Here is a 17,998-nt window from a genome sequence, read left to right as displayed (position 1 = left end):
CCCATAAAAATGGATGAAACTCCCTGCCGACATCCTGAATTTCAGAAAAATTATCCTCTGTACAATATCTCCGAATATAATTCCAACATTTTGAAGCCATAAACAACTAAAATCATGCATTTCAAGACACATTGTCCTCATTGTAGAGGAAGGTAAAAGAAACTGAAACTTCCCTCAAATAGGTGGTGATGCAATTTGAAGCCCTTAATCATCACGATCATCCAATTTGTGTCCAAAATGAGACAACAAGGGTACCAAACACCATAAGTAGCACAAGATGATTCAACTAAAAGAAAAATAAAATCTACAAACTTTGTCTTAACCAAAGAAAAGAAAAATAAAGAAATAAAAGATCCAATCCGCTAAAGAGCTTCATGGCTGCTGGGAACGAGGGTCTACTGCCTCCTCGGCTCCATGAGGACCCTGTGAGGTACCAATATGGCCCTCCTCCTGATGAGGTGTAGGAGTAGGAGACCGGCGGATATGGAAATGATCCTCGATCGCACGAAGACGGCGATCATGTCGGTGGAGCCGCTCGGTCATCATCGGCTCCGTTTGGTCAATGCGCTCGACAACTCGCGTCTCCATACAACAAATGGCATTTAGGAGCTCTTGCCACTTGGAGCGCGGTTGAGGAGGTGGTCGCGGAATCGGAGGAGGAAGAGTCTGTTGTGCCTCCGTCCCTTGAGTTTCCGCTTGTGGTTCAGTGTGAGGCGGAGGCTGAGTGGAAGTCGATGCTTCTCCTGTATCCCGGACCAAAGTAGCTCCAAAATCCGTAGAAATACCCAAGGATTTGAGTATCGTAGCATTCACCTCCTCGGCCGACCTAGTTACAACCGCTCTCTCGGTTCCAAGAGGAACCTTGAGCTTCTAAAAAATAAGTGATAGCAGTCGAGAAAATCCGAAACAAGTGTCGCCGGCCCTCATGCGAGCTGTGGTCCGCATATAACTGATGATAATGCTGGGTAGAGGAATTCCGGTCAACTGCCTACCCACTCCATGTATCATCTTATCCAGAAAATAGAGATCGCTATTTCGGATCTCCCGTTTGCCACTCTTTTTCAGCACCACATTAAAGGTAAAAAGATAGAAGATCAGGTGGTACCGATGCTCGAATGAGTCGGCATATACCGTGAGTTTTTTCGAACTTCCTCGCTCACGGTACTGCCCCTTTAGACGTTCCACAGCCTCTCCCACTTGCCAAGGATCTCTAGCTTTGAACTCCTTGGTCAATTTGACGTCGTCGCCTTCGTCTTTGAGTTCGACGAAGCGTCTCAGTGCATCTCGATTGAGAGCCACTCTCCTGCCTCTAACCCATGAGACAATGAGGTTGCCACTGTGGCTCTGCTTGTTTTCTACATTAGCATAGAACTCCCGGATCAGGTTGGGGTAGTAGTGCTCGGGCAACTGAAGGATGTTCTCCCATCCAAGTCTCTTGAATGCTGTAGAAATGTGATAGTGCTCGTCCACCTCCGGTGCCAAGTGTTTCTCAATGATGATCTCCTTGTCCAGTCCGGCTTCATACCACTCTTGGTTTTCGATCGATGTGAATCGTGTGGTATCGTAGTCTGGCGGTGGCTCGTCACGGCTAGTAGATGCGGTCTTCCGGCGAGAACGAGATGGCGGCTCAGGTGAGGAAGATTCTTCCTCAGGTGACTCCTCGTGCAAAGAGGGTGTGTGTTCCTCACCTGAGGAAGGAGTAGGAGTACGAATGCGAGCCCTCCTTGTGCGAGCCATAATACCTATACCAAAAAGGTTTGAACGTTCATTAGAAAACGTGTAAACTTGCTCACACTAATTAAATAAGAATTTAAGAAAATTTCGTCAAAGTTTCCCCTTGTAAAAGGGCTAAACTCCCTGCCAAACTTAATTGCAACATGTATGATATTGATTTCCATCCAAAATTGCATTATATGGCATGAAAAACCTACTTAGCATTCCATCTCTTTAACTTGAAACAATAAGCTAGAAACATTGTAATAACTAGTAACATAAGAAACTTGCAAAGTCATTGGATGCACCATCAAGCTTGGAAAATCTCATAAAATTGTGCCCTAGCAAAGGTCATGCTAATGTCAAGTTTAGTTTGAACCATTCAACCTTTTCACTTGAAGAATTCATGCCAATTTATAAGCATATTTTATGTTTCACCGGGCATAAAAAGATCTCGACTTCTTAAAAACAAGTCAAGCTGATCCAAAGAAACAAGAAATTGCAAGCAAAAATAGACTAAAACTCCCTGCCAACCTATCCGAACAGGGTAAGAAATGTACAAGCGTAAGAAATGTACCGGAAGTTATATATATTTGGGCTCCACATTCACACCGCATAACAAGATCCACATTGACAATGATGTGATATTCTACCAATGAATCTTACATGTTTGATGTTTTTCCCTGTAGCATATTTTGCCACTTTTTTAGCATTATAGATTTTGCCAATTACAAAAAACATTACAAGGTTGGTCATTGACTTTCAATCCATCAATTCGCCTTAAAATAAATCGGTATTTCATGTTCTAACGCCCTTTTCTACTTAAACAAAATTAAACAAACCATACAATTTCAAAGTGACCGAAAACATCCAATAGCTGTAATATAACATAAATTAGCTAATGGCTTGACTCAAATCCAAATTAAGCCTTATGCATAAGAAATGGTAGTTGTAATATAAAATAAATTACCTAATAGTCAGTTGCCCTCACAAAGAAATATCTACAAAAATATCGACATAGTCTCCCCTATAAAGGGGCTAACAATCCAAATATCCATGAAATTCAAAAGCTCCAATCTGTAAACTACATCCCAAATTTCTAAGCTCCAATTGCAAAACATACAATGTCCAATGTAGATAGTGTTTCGACCAAAAGTAATAGCTGCGCAATAGATTTTAAGCACAAAAAATTATGATGAATTTTAAAAGAATTCAACAAATGGGGCATTTTCAGCATGGGATTACGTACAAAGGGTCTTCGCATTCAGCAAATGCGAACTCACGGAGCTCGAATTTTCGAACGACGACATCCAAAAAAAAATTTTTAAAAAAAAAAATAACCAAACCTCGCATTTATTATGAAATGCAAAAATCCGAGCTCGGATAATTTATGGCATCGCTCGGATCCAACAGGGTTCGGATCCGTCTCAACGGATGATCAGACGAGCCCTCGGATCCGGGTGAACAACTATGGATCCGAGCCCGTATCCAAATGATCCGAGGTCGGATCCGTCTGTGTAGAGTCTTATCCGACCTCGGATCATGCTTTTTCTGCACTAATTGCAGAAACTGCAAATAAACTGCTCCAACATTGGAAAGTGGAAACATTGTACGAATTCAAAAAATATAACGTATATCCTCAAATCCACCACAAAAATTACAAAAATAAGCACAACCCACATCAAATTTAAACCCAAATTTCACCACAAATCTGAACTTGTCTTGGATTCAAGTATTCAAGTATTAATTAAACTTAAAATGCTATAAGTGAGGCATTGCAAGTGAAAAAGCCTAACCTTTATGCTGTTTGAGAGTTGGGACGGCAATGCAGGCAAATTTTGGGAAGCGGCACTCGCGGAACCAGTCTTTGGATGCTCCGGTCAGCTCCGGTCTTTGGATGTTTCGATGTGCAGAAACCAGCTCTGTTTTCTTTGTTTTGCTTTTACGTACAATTCCGAACTCTTTGTTTTCCTGTTCGACAGCTATGTTTGGCGTTCTGCTTCGACAAACTTACTTTTGTCTTTTTTTTTTTTGAAATGGAGTCTTGGCGGTGTTTAGTGCGAGCTCAGTGAGCTCGCATTCTGGGAATGCGAAGACCCCAATTATAGAAAGCGCTCCAAAAATCGCCATCGTTGTAGAATTCCTTTTTTTTTCCATCACAAACTAAGAATTCACCCAAAACCAGCTAATTGAGCATTGCTCTTCTCAACCATTTTATCAGCGGACCGTGCAATGGAGCTCAAAAGGCCTAGTAACAAATCTCTCACTTGATAGACTTGGGATACTGTTATCCATGCACGACAATAGAAGTGATAAACAATATAAGGATCATTAAAAGCTTTTCTAGCAAGAGTTGTCTTACCAATGTCGCCCATCCCAGAAATTGTCACTATTTCTAGTCCTGGCAGTCCAGTGAGCCCCTCCAAGATAGTCGTCAGCTCAGCATCAAGACCTACCACAATATCCTCCTTATTCGAACTAAGTGGTGCTTTCCTGACGCTTGATCCCTGCAATCTTAGACTCTTTTCATCTATATTTGTAGTCATTCTCTTGATAGATTGAACATCCTGTAATGCATGAACTAAACCTAGACGAATGCCCTTCTTTCCATCTAAGGCACTCTTGACCACAGTTTCAAGAGAACTTTTCCCCACTGCCTGCTGTAGGAATCTAGATGGTGACTCACTATTGGACAAAGTGCAAATGAGGTACGTCTTTACTGACTCGACTTGATTGTCCAAGATACATTCTTCAACAAGATCTCTTGCTCTATAAGCAACGTCTTTGATGCATTTCAGCAATTCATGATCCTGGAATTTATCGGAAGAATCATCAAGAAAATTCAGCAAGGAGAAAAGATCCTGGTAGAGAATTGTGATCTCAGAAGCAACTTCATAGAAAAAGATTATGGCCTGTTTGAGCTCATCCACGGCACGAAGCATTTTTCTTGCTGCTTCACAAGAAAATTGATGAACAGCGTAGTCGGATCGATCTGTCCGGGTGTCGAGGACAGTGGTTTCCAGAAATTTCTTCAGGTCTTGCTCCAAAGATCCAATTTCCATCAGAATTGGAGGCTTTTTCTCCTGCAATTTTGGTATTCCGCAGCTCAAGGACAGTGTTCGTTTCTTGATCTCCAAGAAGTCAGCATGCCGACCAACTGCTCGAAGAAATTCTTCAAAGCTGCATAACAGAGTCCCTGTTTCACGAGAAGTTTGATCAACAACGTAGTTGGATCGATCTGTCCGGTTGTCGAGGACAGTGGTTTCCACAAATTTCTTCAGGGCTTGCTCCGAAGATCCGATTTCCGTCAGAATTGGTGGCTTTTCCTCCAGCAAGTTTAGTATTCCCCAGCTCAAGGACACTGTTCTTTTCTTGATCCCCAAGAACTCAGCAGGCAGACCAACTGCCCCAAGAAATTCTTCAAAGCTGGATGGCAGAGTTCCAGGTTCTTCAGTGATCCACAAAGCTGAGGGTTCTCCTTTCAGGAGCAATAAGACTTGACGGAATCTCTGTGTGACAACCTCCGCTTGCATCTTCTTCATTTCCAGAACCAAACAGGGAAATTGCAGCAGATACTCCAGCGTTTGTACCAGGGAAGCAATTGCAGCGTAGGCCATCTCTCAGCTGTACTAGGAAAATCTCCAAGACGATTAACAAAATCTGAAGGTACATGAAAAAGGGTTGAAAGACAAGCAATTACAGGAACCAGAAGCATAAAAAGGAGAATTTTTTGGTTAAAAATATCCAGCAAGAGACGGGATAAGCATGTATTCGGGATAAAAGAAAAACTTGTTGAACATAAGCACCTAACCGAGCAATCAAAAGGCAAAAATGAACCCCTTTCGACTGATCGGCGTAGAAAAAAAAATCACCAGTAGCAGAGAAGCGGAACACAATCAGAATTCAGAAAAATTAATGATCCTTATTGTCAAAAAAACAGAAAAGTTTTTGACTGATATACTTACCTAAGAAGAGTACCGAGAGTGATCACATTTTACGTATAGTAGTCAACCCATGGAAACCACCAGCCTCTAATGCGTGGTGGGGTGGGAGGCATGGTCTAAGAAGAGTCTTCTGGTCAAGTGCTGGGATACAGTTTTTTTTTTTTTTTTTTTTGGTTGCCAGCCACGGTATCCAGGGCAAAGCCCTGACTAATCCGTTGGTCGACTCGGGTCGCACACCTGGCTATGGTGGGTGAGTCTCCCAACAAGGGTAGCTGCATACGCCATGTTTCGAACCCGAGACCTGCTTAAGCGGAACCAAGCTGCTTACCACTTGGCCCAACCCCAATTGGTGGATACAGTTGTTCGCTACACTGTGTGGATGTGTAAAATTTTATAGCTTTTAATTTTTGTGGGGGCAATGGATAATATTGACCGTTGTTGAGGCCTCATTTTAGGTGACTCGAGAAATCCATCTTTTTATTGTTTTAGGAGTTAATTTCACTTTACATTATTTAATTTTACCCGAAACTTCACTTTCATCTCTATACTTTGAAATGAGATGCCTTAGTTCCTTAAATATAAAAAGGATTGTCCTATTTAAGTAAAATCGTCAGGGGAAATGAAATAGATTTCATGGATTAATTTTTCTTACATTGTCTTTTTCTTTCGGTGAGATCTTACATTATTTGTGTACACACGAATAGGTCATGCATGCCACTTTATTTGAAATGTCATTTTCCCCTGAAAATTTTTTTTACGTTTTTTATGAACAAATTTTTCAATCACGTTTTTGTCTCGCATATATCAAATCGTTGTAATATATTTTTATGCAAAATTCCAGAAAATAGCAATCCAAACAGATCTGAATTTGATTTTGTATTCCAAATTTTTTCATGTATGGAATGTATCAAACTCCACTTGGTGGGTTTGTTTGGGTAGGAGTTTATTTGAATGATTTATTTGAAATAATTACTGTAGCACTTTTTGTGATGTGATGTATGTGAGATAAAAAGGTGATTAAAATTTGTAAAGTAAATTATTTTATTTTAAAACTACGCAATCCAAACACACTTATGTATAGAAGATTTAGCTCAAATTTTATATTTTATGGACTAAAGTGGGATAGATTTTACATTTAAGAGGATTAAGATGAAACCAATTTTATACTTTAGGAATTAAAGTGTAACACATTTTATACTTTAAAGGCCAAAACGTCTTATTTCCAAATTCAGAGACCAAAATAAAAATTAATGCAAGTGAATATTACTCTTATTTTAAATCGAGGAAAATAGAGAAAAGTTTGACTGATTGGGTTGGACCTGACCCATATTATTTTCATTTTTGGATTAAGTGCACTTTGTTCTCCTCAATTATACTCTGATCGAACTATAAAAGTTTAGCACCAAACTAACATCTCTCTTCCCACCACGGTTATCGTCCCACAAGAGACTGAAGTGGACAAGATTGTTAGGCATTTGGATGAAATGTCCCTGTAGGCTTCCTTGGCTTCACATGTTACCAGTCTTTTTTAAGATATCAAAGGATGGAATGAAACTTCGGGAGCAACTACCAATCAAGGTCCTGGAAGACCGAAATGATTCTGAGATGTGAATCTTGTCCAGGTTTCTCAGAGCCTAAGGAACCAGCTCACAAAAATGGTAGGAATCCTAAACTTTTGGCTGAGGTGATACGGAAACGTCTCAGAGATAGCAGTTTCTAATACTCCTCCTCCAATCGCAAGAGCAGGGCCTTTCTTTCATATCCCCATATTCAACCATTGCTTCCCAGAACCACATTACACTTTTCTATACCACTCACAAGAGATTCCCAACTTCGGATAGGATATTATGGCAGAATCTTAGAAATAGTTGCGGGTGTGAGAACTTCAAGTGCAGGACCATTAATGTATCATCAGATGATGGGATGGGACTTTATTCGTATATTGCAGCCATTTATTTTGGGAAGCTGCTCTTGGGGAATAGAAAGGTGTCTTAGTTATGGAAGCTCCTAGCTCCTAACCAATATTAAATGAATTAGAAGTTCCCTAACTGGTCAATTTGCTATCTAAGACAAGAAGGATATTTTCGCATTGAATTTCCAAAGCAAATTCCTTTTCTGGAAACTATGCAGAAAAGCATAAACCTTCCAATTTCCTGGTACTGAACTGATAACATACACCCAGCCAATATTCAATCTTGTAAATCAGCACCGTATCATGGTGTTGAGGTAACATGCGCAGCGCAACCTTGGTTCATCGGTGACCAAAAATCGGACGAACACATGCACAATTATCATTTCAAAGCAGAAGAGCATGCACAAGAAGATCATCAAGCAAATATATTGTGAAAGGACCTCATATCATCCATGATAATCATAATGAAACTAGTTTCTTCTCAGTAAAATTGATAAATTGAGAGACACAAACGTAGTAATACTGAAAGAAAAAATATAATGAAGAATGGAAGCAATTTGTCAGCTGCTGACCAAGATCATACACAATTCTAAATTTCCCCATGCACATAAATTAATCAGAGACTGCGCATTCAATGCATTGTTAAATGCTTACACAATGGCTTGTAGAAGAGAAGAGAGCAGCAGAGAAGTTGAGATGGAGTGGGAAGTCCACCTCAAAAGAGGAACTGAATTTTCTTCTTATGCACGGTCTGGATTCCTGTCACAGACACCAGAAGGAAATAAGTAGCTTCATAAACCAATCGAAGACGTATAACAGTTTGTCAATTAACAACAACAGGTGCAGGGAAAGACAGCACAACGCTACTCAAATGAAATTGCATCCATTTGCACCGATGTTCATAGGAAGTCAAGGAAATTAGACGAGAATTTTCACTTACCGCTCACTTCTAATAACAACTTCGATGCCTTCAACCTGTTCTTGAATTTCTCTAGCTAATATCTCGGTAGTTTTGTTACAGTGATGCAGCTCAATTCGCTGCAGGGTACCAATTTCCTCCACATCAAAAGGGATCTCCTCCAAGAGCTTGCAGGACTTCAGAACTAGATATTGAAGGCGTGGAAAGTGATGAACTGTGGCTTCCCAATGGACCAAATCAGTGTTCTCAATCAGCAAGCGTGTCAGACGACAAAAACCTTTAGTCTTTGGCTCCCATTTAGGTCCATGGAAAGCAAAATGTTTGAGTTTGAGCACCTCAAGTCTGGGTAACATGCCAATCAAGCTCGTGTCTTCCCATGGCAAATAACTCCAACTTAAACTCAATTGCCTAAGAGAACATGGCAGGGCAGAAAAAAATGATATTTGCCGCGCTTCTACTCTTTGTTTGTAGAAGCAACACTCAAGTGTTTCAAGCTCTTTCAAGTACTGTAGATTCCCAAGTAATACAGATGGCTCACATATGCCGCAGTCTTCTTCTGTCTCACAAATTTCAAGTTTCTTGAGATGGGGCATGACACTGAAAACTTCCTTTGTGCAGCATGAAATTTTGATGGTAGAGAGAGTTTGTAGGTTTTTTGAAACAAATAGCTGAGGGAGTTCACTATTAGCTCCAGGAGGATTCTTCAAATAAATGGTCACACTATACTGGAGATGCCTCAATGAAGGCATACTCCAAAACTCCAGTAACAATGTTGGGCTACTGCCAGACTCCCGGCAGTGCCATGGACCATGAATCACCAACGTTTGGAGATTCCTTAGTTGTGATACTGATGCAGGAAGCTCATAAGTAGCACTCAGCGCAAGATACCTCAAATGAATCAGTTTTAGTATTCGGGCAGGGAAGTAATCAAAATGCAGAAAGAATATGTCTAATACTCTAAGCACCTTAAAGCCTAATTGAAAGAACAGAATATTCGGAACAATATTAGTACCCAATGTGAAACACATAAAAGACGAGACGTGTGGGATTCCAGGTGCCGCAGCCACATCACTGTAAGGATCCAAATGGAAACTGAGGCGATGCTGATTACGCAAGCCTACTCGAGAGCGTTTGGTACCTCTCTTTTGTATCACATGCATGAAGTCCTCTTTCTGTGCTTCTCTCAAGCATAATTCACGTAAGAAATCATGGAGACGACAGGTCTTGACTTTTCCTCCAAAACACTCCTTTTCAATGAAAACTAAGTTTCTACCAATAAGGTCTTCCAAATACTCCTCTGCCACCTGTTCTAGATTTTCTGAAGATTGGGGATCCGAGAATCCCTCTGCAGCCCATAGATTAATCAACTTTTGAACTTCTATTTCACAGTCTTCAGGGAAAGCCGCCATATGGAGGAAGCAGGCTTTGAGATGATGGGGCAAATAATTGTAACTCAAAGCAAGTATATCCAGGCATTCTTCTGGATTAGTGGAGATGATTGCGCATACCTTCTCTGCAAAATTATTCCAACAGTCATATGTCTTGACGACACGTGAAAGTACACCAGCCATTACAACAATTGCTAGTGGTAGTCCTTGGCATCGTTTAGCTATAAGCTTTCCACATTTCTCCAATTCAGGTGGGCAACTTGCTATCCCAAATACAAGCTTCTCCAACAGTTCCCAACTCTGCTCAGTATCCAGAAGACTCATACAATGAGGAGGCTTCTTTGCATTGACGTAGCTAGCCAACTCTGTAACGCGGCTGGTTAATAAGATTCTACTACCAGTTTTGTCATCAGGAAAGCATCTTTTGACATCATTCCAAGCATCGATACTCCATATGTCATCCATAACAATCAAGTACCTCTTACCTTTCAAACTTCTGTACACAACTTCAGCTAATTGAGCGTCGTTTTTCTCTACCAATTTATCAGTGGAGTGACCAAGACAGCCCAAAAGGCCCAGTAACAAATCTCTGACTTGATATACTTGGGAAACTGTGATCCATGCACGGCAATAGAAGTGATATTCAGTGTAAGAATGACGAAAAGCTTTTCGAGCAAGAGTTGTCTTACCAATGCCGCCCATCCCTAAAATGGTCACAATTTCTAGCCCTGATGGCACTCTGGTGAGTCCCTCCAGGAGGCTAACCAGTTCATCATCAAGACCCACCACAATGTCGTCCTTATTTGAATGGCGTAGAGACATGCTGCCAATTGATGTGTGCGCACTTGAACTCTCATCATTTATCTTTGTAATCATTTCTTTAATGGGTTGAATCTGCATTGATGCCTGCACCAAATATTGGGAAATGCCCTTCTTTCCGTAGAAAATCCTGTCCACTGCACACTCAAGAATCTTTCCAGAATCTTGTAATTTTGCAGGAATCCCAGCCAATAAGCAAAAGGGGTACGTCATAATGGACTCGATTTGGTAGTCTACCCTACATTGTTCGACAGGAACCCTTGCTCTATCTGCAACATCTTTCATACATTTCAGCAATTCATGATGAGGGCAGAATTTATTAGAAGAATCCTCCTTAAGAAAGGTTAGCAAGAACCGAATATCCTGGTGGAGAGTTGTTAAATCGGAAGTGGCTTTCGAGAAGCTAGTGATGCTGTCATCGACCCGACGACAGGTTCTCCACAAATGTCCCATCTTGTTAACAATTACTGGAAGTCGGCTCTGGCGAAATGCCAACGACAACAGCTGTTCAAGGTCTGGAAAGGAGATGGTTCCATTTGAATGTTGTACGGTCGAGTCAAGTTTGCCGACGTAGGGGTCATCAGTCTCACTGCTTGGTGAGGAGAACGGGGAATCAACTACTGGTGTTTCACTGTCTACTTGAGAATATACAATTTGTATAAAAAAATCTGGCAATTCTCGAGGATTTAGATCCTCTTCCACATGGCCATATCGGTACAAGAAATGGTTAGGCCTGCCAGACAAGCAGTCTTGGACAGTGCTGTGGAGAAATTTCCTCAAATTTTCCTCCAAGGATGTGATCTCCTTGAATATCTGAGGCTTTCCCTCCGCAAGAAGTTCAAATTTTGGCTTTGTACTACTAGTAAAGTATAGTAGCAATCTTTGTCTGATCTCCAAAGTATCAGCTGAATGAGACCTCCCAAGTGCCTCAATAAAATCTTCTACTGACGATTGCAGAGATCGATCAGTTTCTTCAATTAGCTCCCACAGACGAGAGCCCGAGCTCGAGCTCGACACTGCAGAGGGTTCTCCTGCCGTCAAAAGCAATAAGAATTCATCGAGTTTTGGTTTGAGAGCTTCGGCTTTCATTTTCTTAACTTCGAGGATCAACAACGGGAACTTCAGTAGATAATCCAGCGTTTGCAGAAGAGAAGCCAGTGCAGCATAAGTCGCCATCTCTGATCAACAGGATGGAAAAGCTCCATTAGTTATCTGATTTCAAGAAAGAAGAAATCCAAAGAGTAAGATCAAAGAATTACTAAAAGCAAAAAAAGATCGTACCAATAGTTCAATTTTGAAGTAGAAGAAGCTTGCTGGTCGCGGCTGATCGGAAAATTTACTACCGGTAGTAGACAAGATTAGAAACCATGAAAGCGGGGAGGTTTTCTTTGGAGCCCGCTGGTCAACTCTATTCAAACTTCAGTCCGCAAAGAGCCATATTCACATTACAACTTTAGCCCCGGTTTACCGGGGAATTTAGCATTTAGGCGCACTTTTTAGCTTCAATCAAAACAGGAAAGCGTCTGCGTGGCTGGGACCCGTTCTATTACCTAAAAAATTCCTCCGTCTGCCGCTCCACCCGCCACGCCACTGGTGCCCCAATCCCCACTTTTACTTTACTTTTTACGTGACTTTATTTTTATATATGTATAACACTAATGATAATAGATTTAGCAAAAAATTTAACATGAGATAAAATTTAAAAATTATTTTAATCTCATGGATCTGTTTTTTTATATTGGATATTACATAAATTCTCGGTCAATTATTATTTAACAACATGCCATAACCAAAAAAATGGGATAAACTCACGTAACAAAATTATCATTATATTATATATCTTATATATATAATATTATAATTTATTGATTTTTTTTTTTTGGTTGAGAAGTAACTTATTGAAAGTGAAGCATTTTTAATGACACTGACTTGTACAACGCCTGGGGTGATTTACCCAACATTTTAGTAGTGTTACTACCGTCTCGTGTGGCAGCAAGAGCTATGCTTCTTCAGGCTAGTCATGAACTCAAGGCGACCATCATCTTTTTCAATGAAATGGATAGTGAATCAGCTGTAACTTGTACGCCAGTTTTTTTGGATGTTGCTTGAGAGAATTGCAGTGCGAATGTTCACCTGAATTGGTCAAAAGCATGAGGGATGTCGTTCAAAAAAAAAAAAACACTTGATGCTGCAAGCTGTTTGACAAAAGACCGTCTCATCTCGAGTTTTTGAAAGTTCAAAGATGTATTCTGGGGTTATTCTACCAGATCAGGAAAGGTCAAGAAGCATTCCATTCTTGGTTTTGTTGGAGGCGTTAGGAGGGTTTCATGCCATCACAGCAGGAGAGATTGATATGATATGTGAGAAAATTTGGTAGAGAAGATATTCTAATGCAAAATGCTTCATTTTAGCTTTTCACATCCAACTGCGAGAAATGGTGCTTTTGCTTTTCCTTTATCCACAGAAATCAAAAGAAGAAGAAATGGTTCTTTTAACTTTTGAGGAGAAGGAAAACAGGCAGATATCCATTCCTGATTCATATGAAGTCAGCCCCCTCAAAATAAAGGAGCATTGCTGTATGCAATCACATTGTAGTTGTAGAACATCAGCAGCATAGCTTAGTATTCTCCAAGGAGTTACTCTTGCCTGACTTTTAATTTTCAATAGAACATTTTGTAGGCTCATCATGCGTTACAGAAGACACACGTAGTCTGTGTCATTATGCATTTTCCAGGAAGGAAAAGTAGTCTGTCTGTGTGTAGAAAAAGTTAAGTTCGATATTCAGAAAACTTCAAAAGCATTGCTTCTTTCCTTCTTTCTTCATGTAGATGTAGTTCCTCTTCTCCAAGAATTTGTCAATCGCGTTGTCAATTGGCAATGGACGTGGTGCTTGTCTTCTTACGATGACACTTTCTTCTTCCTTTATTTCTTTTTCTTCCTTTCGATAAAGGAAAATAAGGAGGACAATACGTCATAGGCTGTGAAATGCTAAACGAAGCATTCTGCGATTGAAGATCTTCTCTACCAAGTTTCTCGCAGATCATATCAATCTCTCCCGTGAAGGAACGAAGCTTTTCTAACGTCTCCAACAAAACCAAGCGCAAGCCATTCTTCCCATCAAAAAACTTCTTGGCCATCTCGTCAATGGAATTTTTCTCGGCATTTCTTGATCTCGTAGAATAACCTAGTAATTCATGTTCAAGTTTAAGAAACCATGAGACAAGACGATCTTCCTTTGGACGGTTTACAGCATCGAGTGCTTTATTCACAACTTCCTTGATAACTTTAACCAATTCATCTGGACACTCACTCTGCAATTTAGAAATTACATGAGTTGATTATGGAAAGTGATTGTAAAAAAAGAATAAATGGAATTAGCTAAAACTATTCCCTCCTTGGTAGAGTATGGACTTTTATTTTTTCTGGCTAATAAAAAGAAATCTAATATCTAGATATAAACACAAACAAAAACATTAAAGAACTGAGAGTAATCAAGTGAAATCATCAGACAAGAACAAGCCCCATGGTGCATTACGCTGTAGATTAAACTGTTTGCTCAAGTAATGATCGCATTCACCAACCAAGACACATGGGAAGATCGAAGTCCAAATAATACTCCCTATGTCCCCTTTTATATGATTTTTGTTTGTCCCAAAATACTTATCATAGTCAAAATATATATATATAAGAAATAAATAAATGTCCAACTTATCTATTGTACTCTTGATACAATCCAAGAAAATAATATGAAATTGTGTACCCACGATAAATAATGCTACAAAACATCTTTTAGTTTTGGTAGTAGTGCCTTTTTTGCAAAACCCCAAACTCAAACTAATCAAATGTTAGTTGATGTGTTTTGGTTGCTGATGCACTGGGCATTGTAATAGGAGCTGAAACCGAAATGCCTGCTCGCTTTTCTGGGACTGACCTCGTGGAATGAATATTGACAACAGAAATAAGTAATGCTAAACCATTTTTAACCTGTTTCTCAAAATCAAACAGCTTTAAATAGTGTATATTACTGACACAAAAGATCAGGAGACAGAGGAGGTGATGTTAAACGAACATATTAACTTTTTTATGTAAAACCCTATAAAAGATTAAAAGATATCCTGCAAGGGAACAAGCAATCTTGCGAACATTGAGAGAGTTTGACGAATTTTTGTTTACATGCAGTAGATGATTACTTCAAACACATCAAGATGAGTAATAAAACAAGTAAAAATTGATATCAGTTCACTTGGGAGGTACCACAAGAACTAAGGGATAGTGTTTATTCAATGTCAAAAATATAAGCATTCCGAACCAAATGGGATTCATTTGATTCTTGTCCATTCACATTCAACAAGATGTATTAGTAGCTACCTGCTCAATCATTACCTAGGACTAGGAGAAAATCTCAGATCAATTTCAAGATAAAATAAATGAGGTACATGCCAAGACCTTGAAACGCTTTCATCCGATGGGGCAGGGGCTGGCCTTCCACTCTCTTATGCAGCATTTACAAATAGCCTCAGCAAGATGGATGACAAGAAGCAATTCCAGATCAGTTGGGAAATTGAAATTGCAAGCCGCAGCTCAAAGCTTCCCTTTATGCTGAGTGCTGAAATCTGTGACATGATTTTGGAGGCATCACAGACACAGGCAATCCATACAATGTCAGGAAATGCAAGTGCAGGAATGGTGCGTCAATATAAACTTCATAAACTTCAAGTTTCAATCAAAGTGATTCTAAATGCAAATAAAGACTTGCCTATCGCTTTTGATGACAACATCAAGGCTTTCAACTTCAATACTTGTAGCAGAAATTTTTGCAGATTCACTACAGTTGTGCAACTCTATCCATGGTTCGCCAAATCGGCCGAGTCAACTCGGACTCGGCCGAGTCATAACCGGAACGGGGCTCACCGGTACGATACCGACACCCGCATCGCCGTTTCACCGGAATCCGAGTTGACTCGGATTGACTCGGTCGATATTTACCGAGTCAACTCAAATCAATAAGAAATCAGTAAAACTTACCGAGTTTGGCCGAGTCAACTCGCGAGTCAGACAACAAAATCACCCACATGATTTCTTCTTTCTCCCACCGGTTGCCATCCTCATTCCATCACTTCTGCTAGTGCAACCCATCATAATTAGTTGAGGTTTCTTGAGGGTTGTGATTGTAAGACTCGTAATTTCATTGGGATTGATCATAATCTTCAGATTGGGAGTACAACAAGAAGAATTGGAGCAAATTTGGAAGTAAGATGAATCTGTAAAAATTTTGTGGGATTCGGGGTTTTGGAAATTTTTGTAGGTGGTGGTAAACTGGTAATGGTGGTGGAGCTTGAGAAGAGTTTTCTTTCTGAGCTTCTCTTAAGCACAGTTCCCACAAAAGATCATGGAGGAGGCATGTTTTGATTTTGCCATCAAAACTCCTTTTTCCAACCAAAACTAAGCTTCTGCGAATGAGGTCTTCCAAGTAATCCACAGCCACTGCTTCTGGATGTTCAAGAACTTTTGGATCCAAGAAGCCCTCGGCTATCCATAAATGGATCAATTTTTGCACTTCAATTTCACAATCTTCAGGGAAAGCCCCCATATACAGGAAGCAGACTTCCAAGTAAGGGGTAGGTGGTTGTAACTTAAAGCAAGCATTTCTAGACAATGTTCGGCGTCAGTGCGTAGGAATGAACTAATGCTGCTTGCTATGGCCCTCCAGGAATCAAGTGTTCTCGTGATACTGCAAAGAAGACCAGCTACAACAACAATAGAAAGTGGCAGGCCTTGGCACCTTTTGGCTATATATTTTCCAACATCTACCAACTCCGGAGGACAACCTTCTACTCCAAACAATATATTTTCCATTAATTTCTAGCTTTCTTCTATGCTTAGCAGGCTCATAAAATGAGGAGGCGTTTTCGGATTGACATAGATAGCCACATCCGTTAAACCGAGTAGTTACTATTACTCGACTTCCATTTTTATCATTTGGAAAAGATCTTTTGACATCATCCCAAGCCTTAGCACTCCACATATCATCCATATCCATGACAATTAAATATCTCCTGCCCTTCAAACTTCTATACAAGACCTCAGCTAATTGGTCATTGGTTTTTGAATAGGTTTCAGCATTGAGTTGACCAACAGAGCTCAAAATGCCTAATAACAAATCCCTCACTTGATAAACTTGGGACACTGCAACCCATGCACGACAATAGAAGTGATAAATGGTGTAAGGATGATCAAAGATGTTTTTGGCAAGTGTTGTTTTACCGATGCCACCCATCCCAACAATCGTGACGATTTCTAGTCTAGATGGAAATCCAGTAATTTGGTCCAGCATTCTACCCAAGTAGTCATCAAGGCCAACCACAATATGTTGCTTATTTGAATCGTGCTGTAATGAGCCCCTGAGTGAAGCATTTCCTGACTGCAAATATTCCTTGCCACCAGCTCTTTTATCATACATCTTCCTCATCATTTGTCTAACTGAACGAGCCAGCTGCAGTGTCTGCAACAAACCTTGACAAATCCCACTCTCTCCATCAAAGAATTTCCTAACTACTTTCCGGACGTAATGAATCCCTATCAGTGATTCTCTTTGATCACCGAGTGTTACATGTATGAATTCAATGATCTTTGACTTCATTGGATTATCAAACAGATAATCATCAATAATATCTCCGGCCTTGTTAGCGAGATCTCTTAAAATTTTCACCACTTGGTGATCACCACAGAATTCATTTGAAGAACTCTCAAGAAAACTTAGCAAATATCGTAGATCCTGGCAAAGAACTGTCATCTCCATGGCCATTCTATGGGAAACGGTTATGGCATGTCTGAGTTTGTCACTGGCCTGCAGCAATTTTACCACCCAGGCACAAGAAGGTTGTCTTGAATGTTCTCCCACCCTGTTGTTGTGGGGATATGTTGTCCTACCGAACAATTTCATCAGCTCTGCCCTAAAATGACCCATTTCTTCCAGTACTTTGGGACATTTTTCCAACATTCTTGGTGGTGATCTATGCTCAACCAAAAACATGTTTTGCAATATCTCAAAAATTTTTGATACTAGCTTATGAGTATTAACTGTCTCGATAAATTCTCCTACAGTCAATGCTAGAGGTTCAGTTGTCGCGATTAATGTCCTTAGATGAACCTTGGACATAGTTGAGGTTCTTCTGGAAAGGTTTAGGGCCTTGTCAACTTTGTTATTGAAAGCTTTGGCTTGCATTTGATTAATTTCTAGAATCAGACATGGGAATCGCAATAGATGCTCTAGTGATTGCAAGAGAGAAACCACCGCAGAATA

General features: G+C 40.1%; 2 protein-coding genes and 1 long non-coding RNA gene across 4 annotated transcripts; all 3 read right to left on the bottom strand.

Annotated features, from left to right (window-relative positions):
• Positions 1 to 3,869: 3,869 nt before the first annotated feature.
• Positions 3,870 to 6,010, bottom strand: LOC140021698 (uncharacterized). Of its 2 annotated transcripts, none has more exons than XM_072072993.1 (2): positions 5,679 to 6,010; positions 3,870 to 5,373 (listed from the first exon to the last, which is right to left on the bottom strand). In XM_072072993.1, the coding sequence occupies exon 2, from the start codon at positions 5,328 to 5,330 to the stop codon at positions 3,885 to 3,887; it is 1,446 nt and encodes a 481-aa protein (XP_071929094.1). In that variant the 5' UTR covers positions 5,331 to 5,373; positions 5,679 to 6,010; the 3' UTR covers positions 3,870 to 3,884. The 2 variants fall into 2 exon arrangements, with proteins under 2 accessions (XP_071929094.1, XP_071929093.1); XM_072072992.1 differs by having other exon boundaries at positions 3,870 to 5,337.
• Positions 6,011 to 7,969: 1,959 nt separating this feature from the next.
• On the bottom strand, positions 7,970 to 12,225 carry LOC140020969 (putative late blight resistance protein homolog R1A-3). Its single transcript, XM_072071639.1, has 3 exons — positions 11,977 to 12,225; positions 8,510 to 11,873; positions 7,970 to 8,328 (listed from the first exon to the last, which is right to left on the bottom strand). The coding sequence occupies exons 2-3, from the start codon at positions 11,869 to 11,871 to the stop codon at positions 8,310 to 8,312; spliced, it is 3,381 nt and encodes a 1,126-aa protein (XP_071927740.1). The 5' UTR covers positions 11,872 to 11,873; positions 11,977 to 12,225; the 3' UTR covers positions 7,970 to 8,309.
• Positions 12,226 to 14,944: 2,719 nt separating this feature from the next.
• Positions 14,945 to 16,034, bottom strand: LOC140021053 (uncharacterized). The gene is made up of 2 exons (XR_011825031.1): positions 15,452 to 16,034; positions 14,945 to 15,308 (listed from the first exon to the last, which is right to left on the bottom strand). It is a non-coding gene; the product is annotated as an uncharacterized lncRNA (long non-coding RNA).
• Positions 16,035 to 17,998: the final 1,964 nt, after the last annotated feature.

The sequence above is a fragment of the Coffea arabica genome, chromosome 11e, assembly GCF_036785885.1.
Source record: "Coffea arabica cultivar ET-39 chromosome 11e, Coffea Arabica ET-39 HiFi, whole genome shotgun sequence".
Taxonomy (NCBI): Eukaryota; Viridiplantae; Streptophyta; class Magnoliopsida; order Gentianales; family Rubiaceae; genus Coffea; species Coffea arabica.
This window is presented reverse-complemented; position numbering and strand designations above follow the sequence as displayed.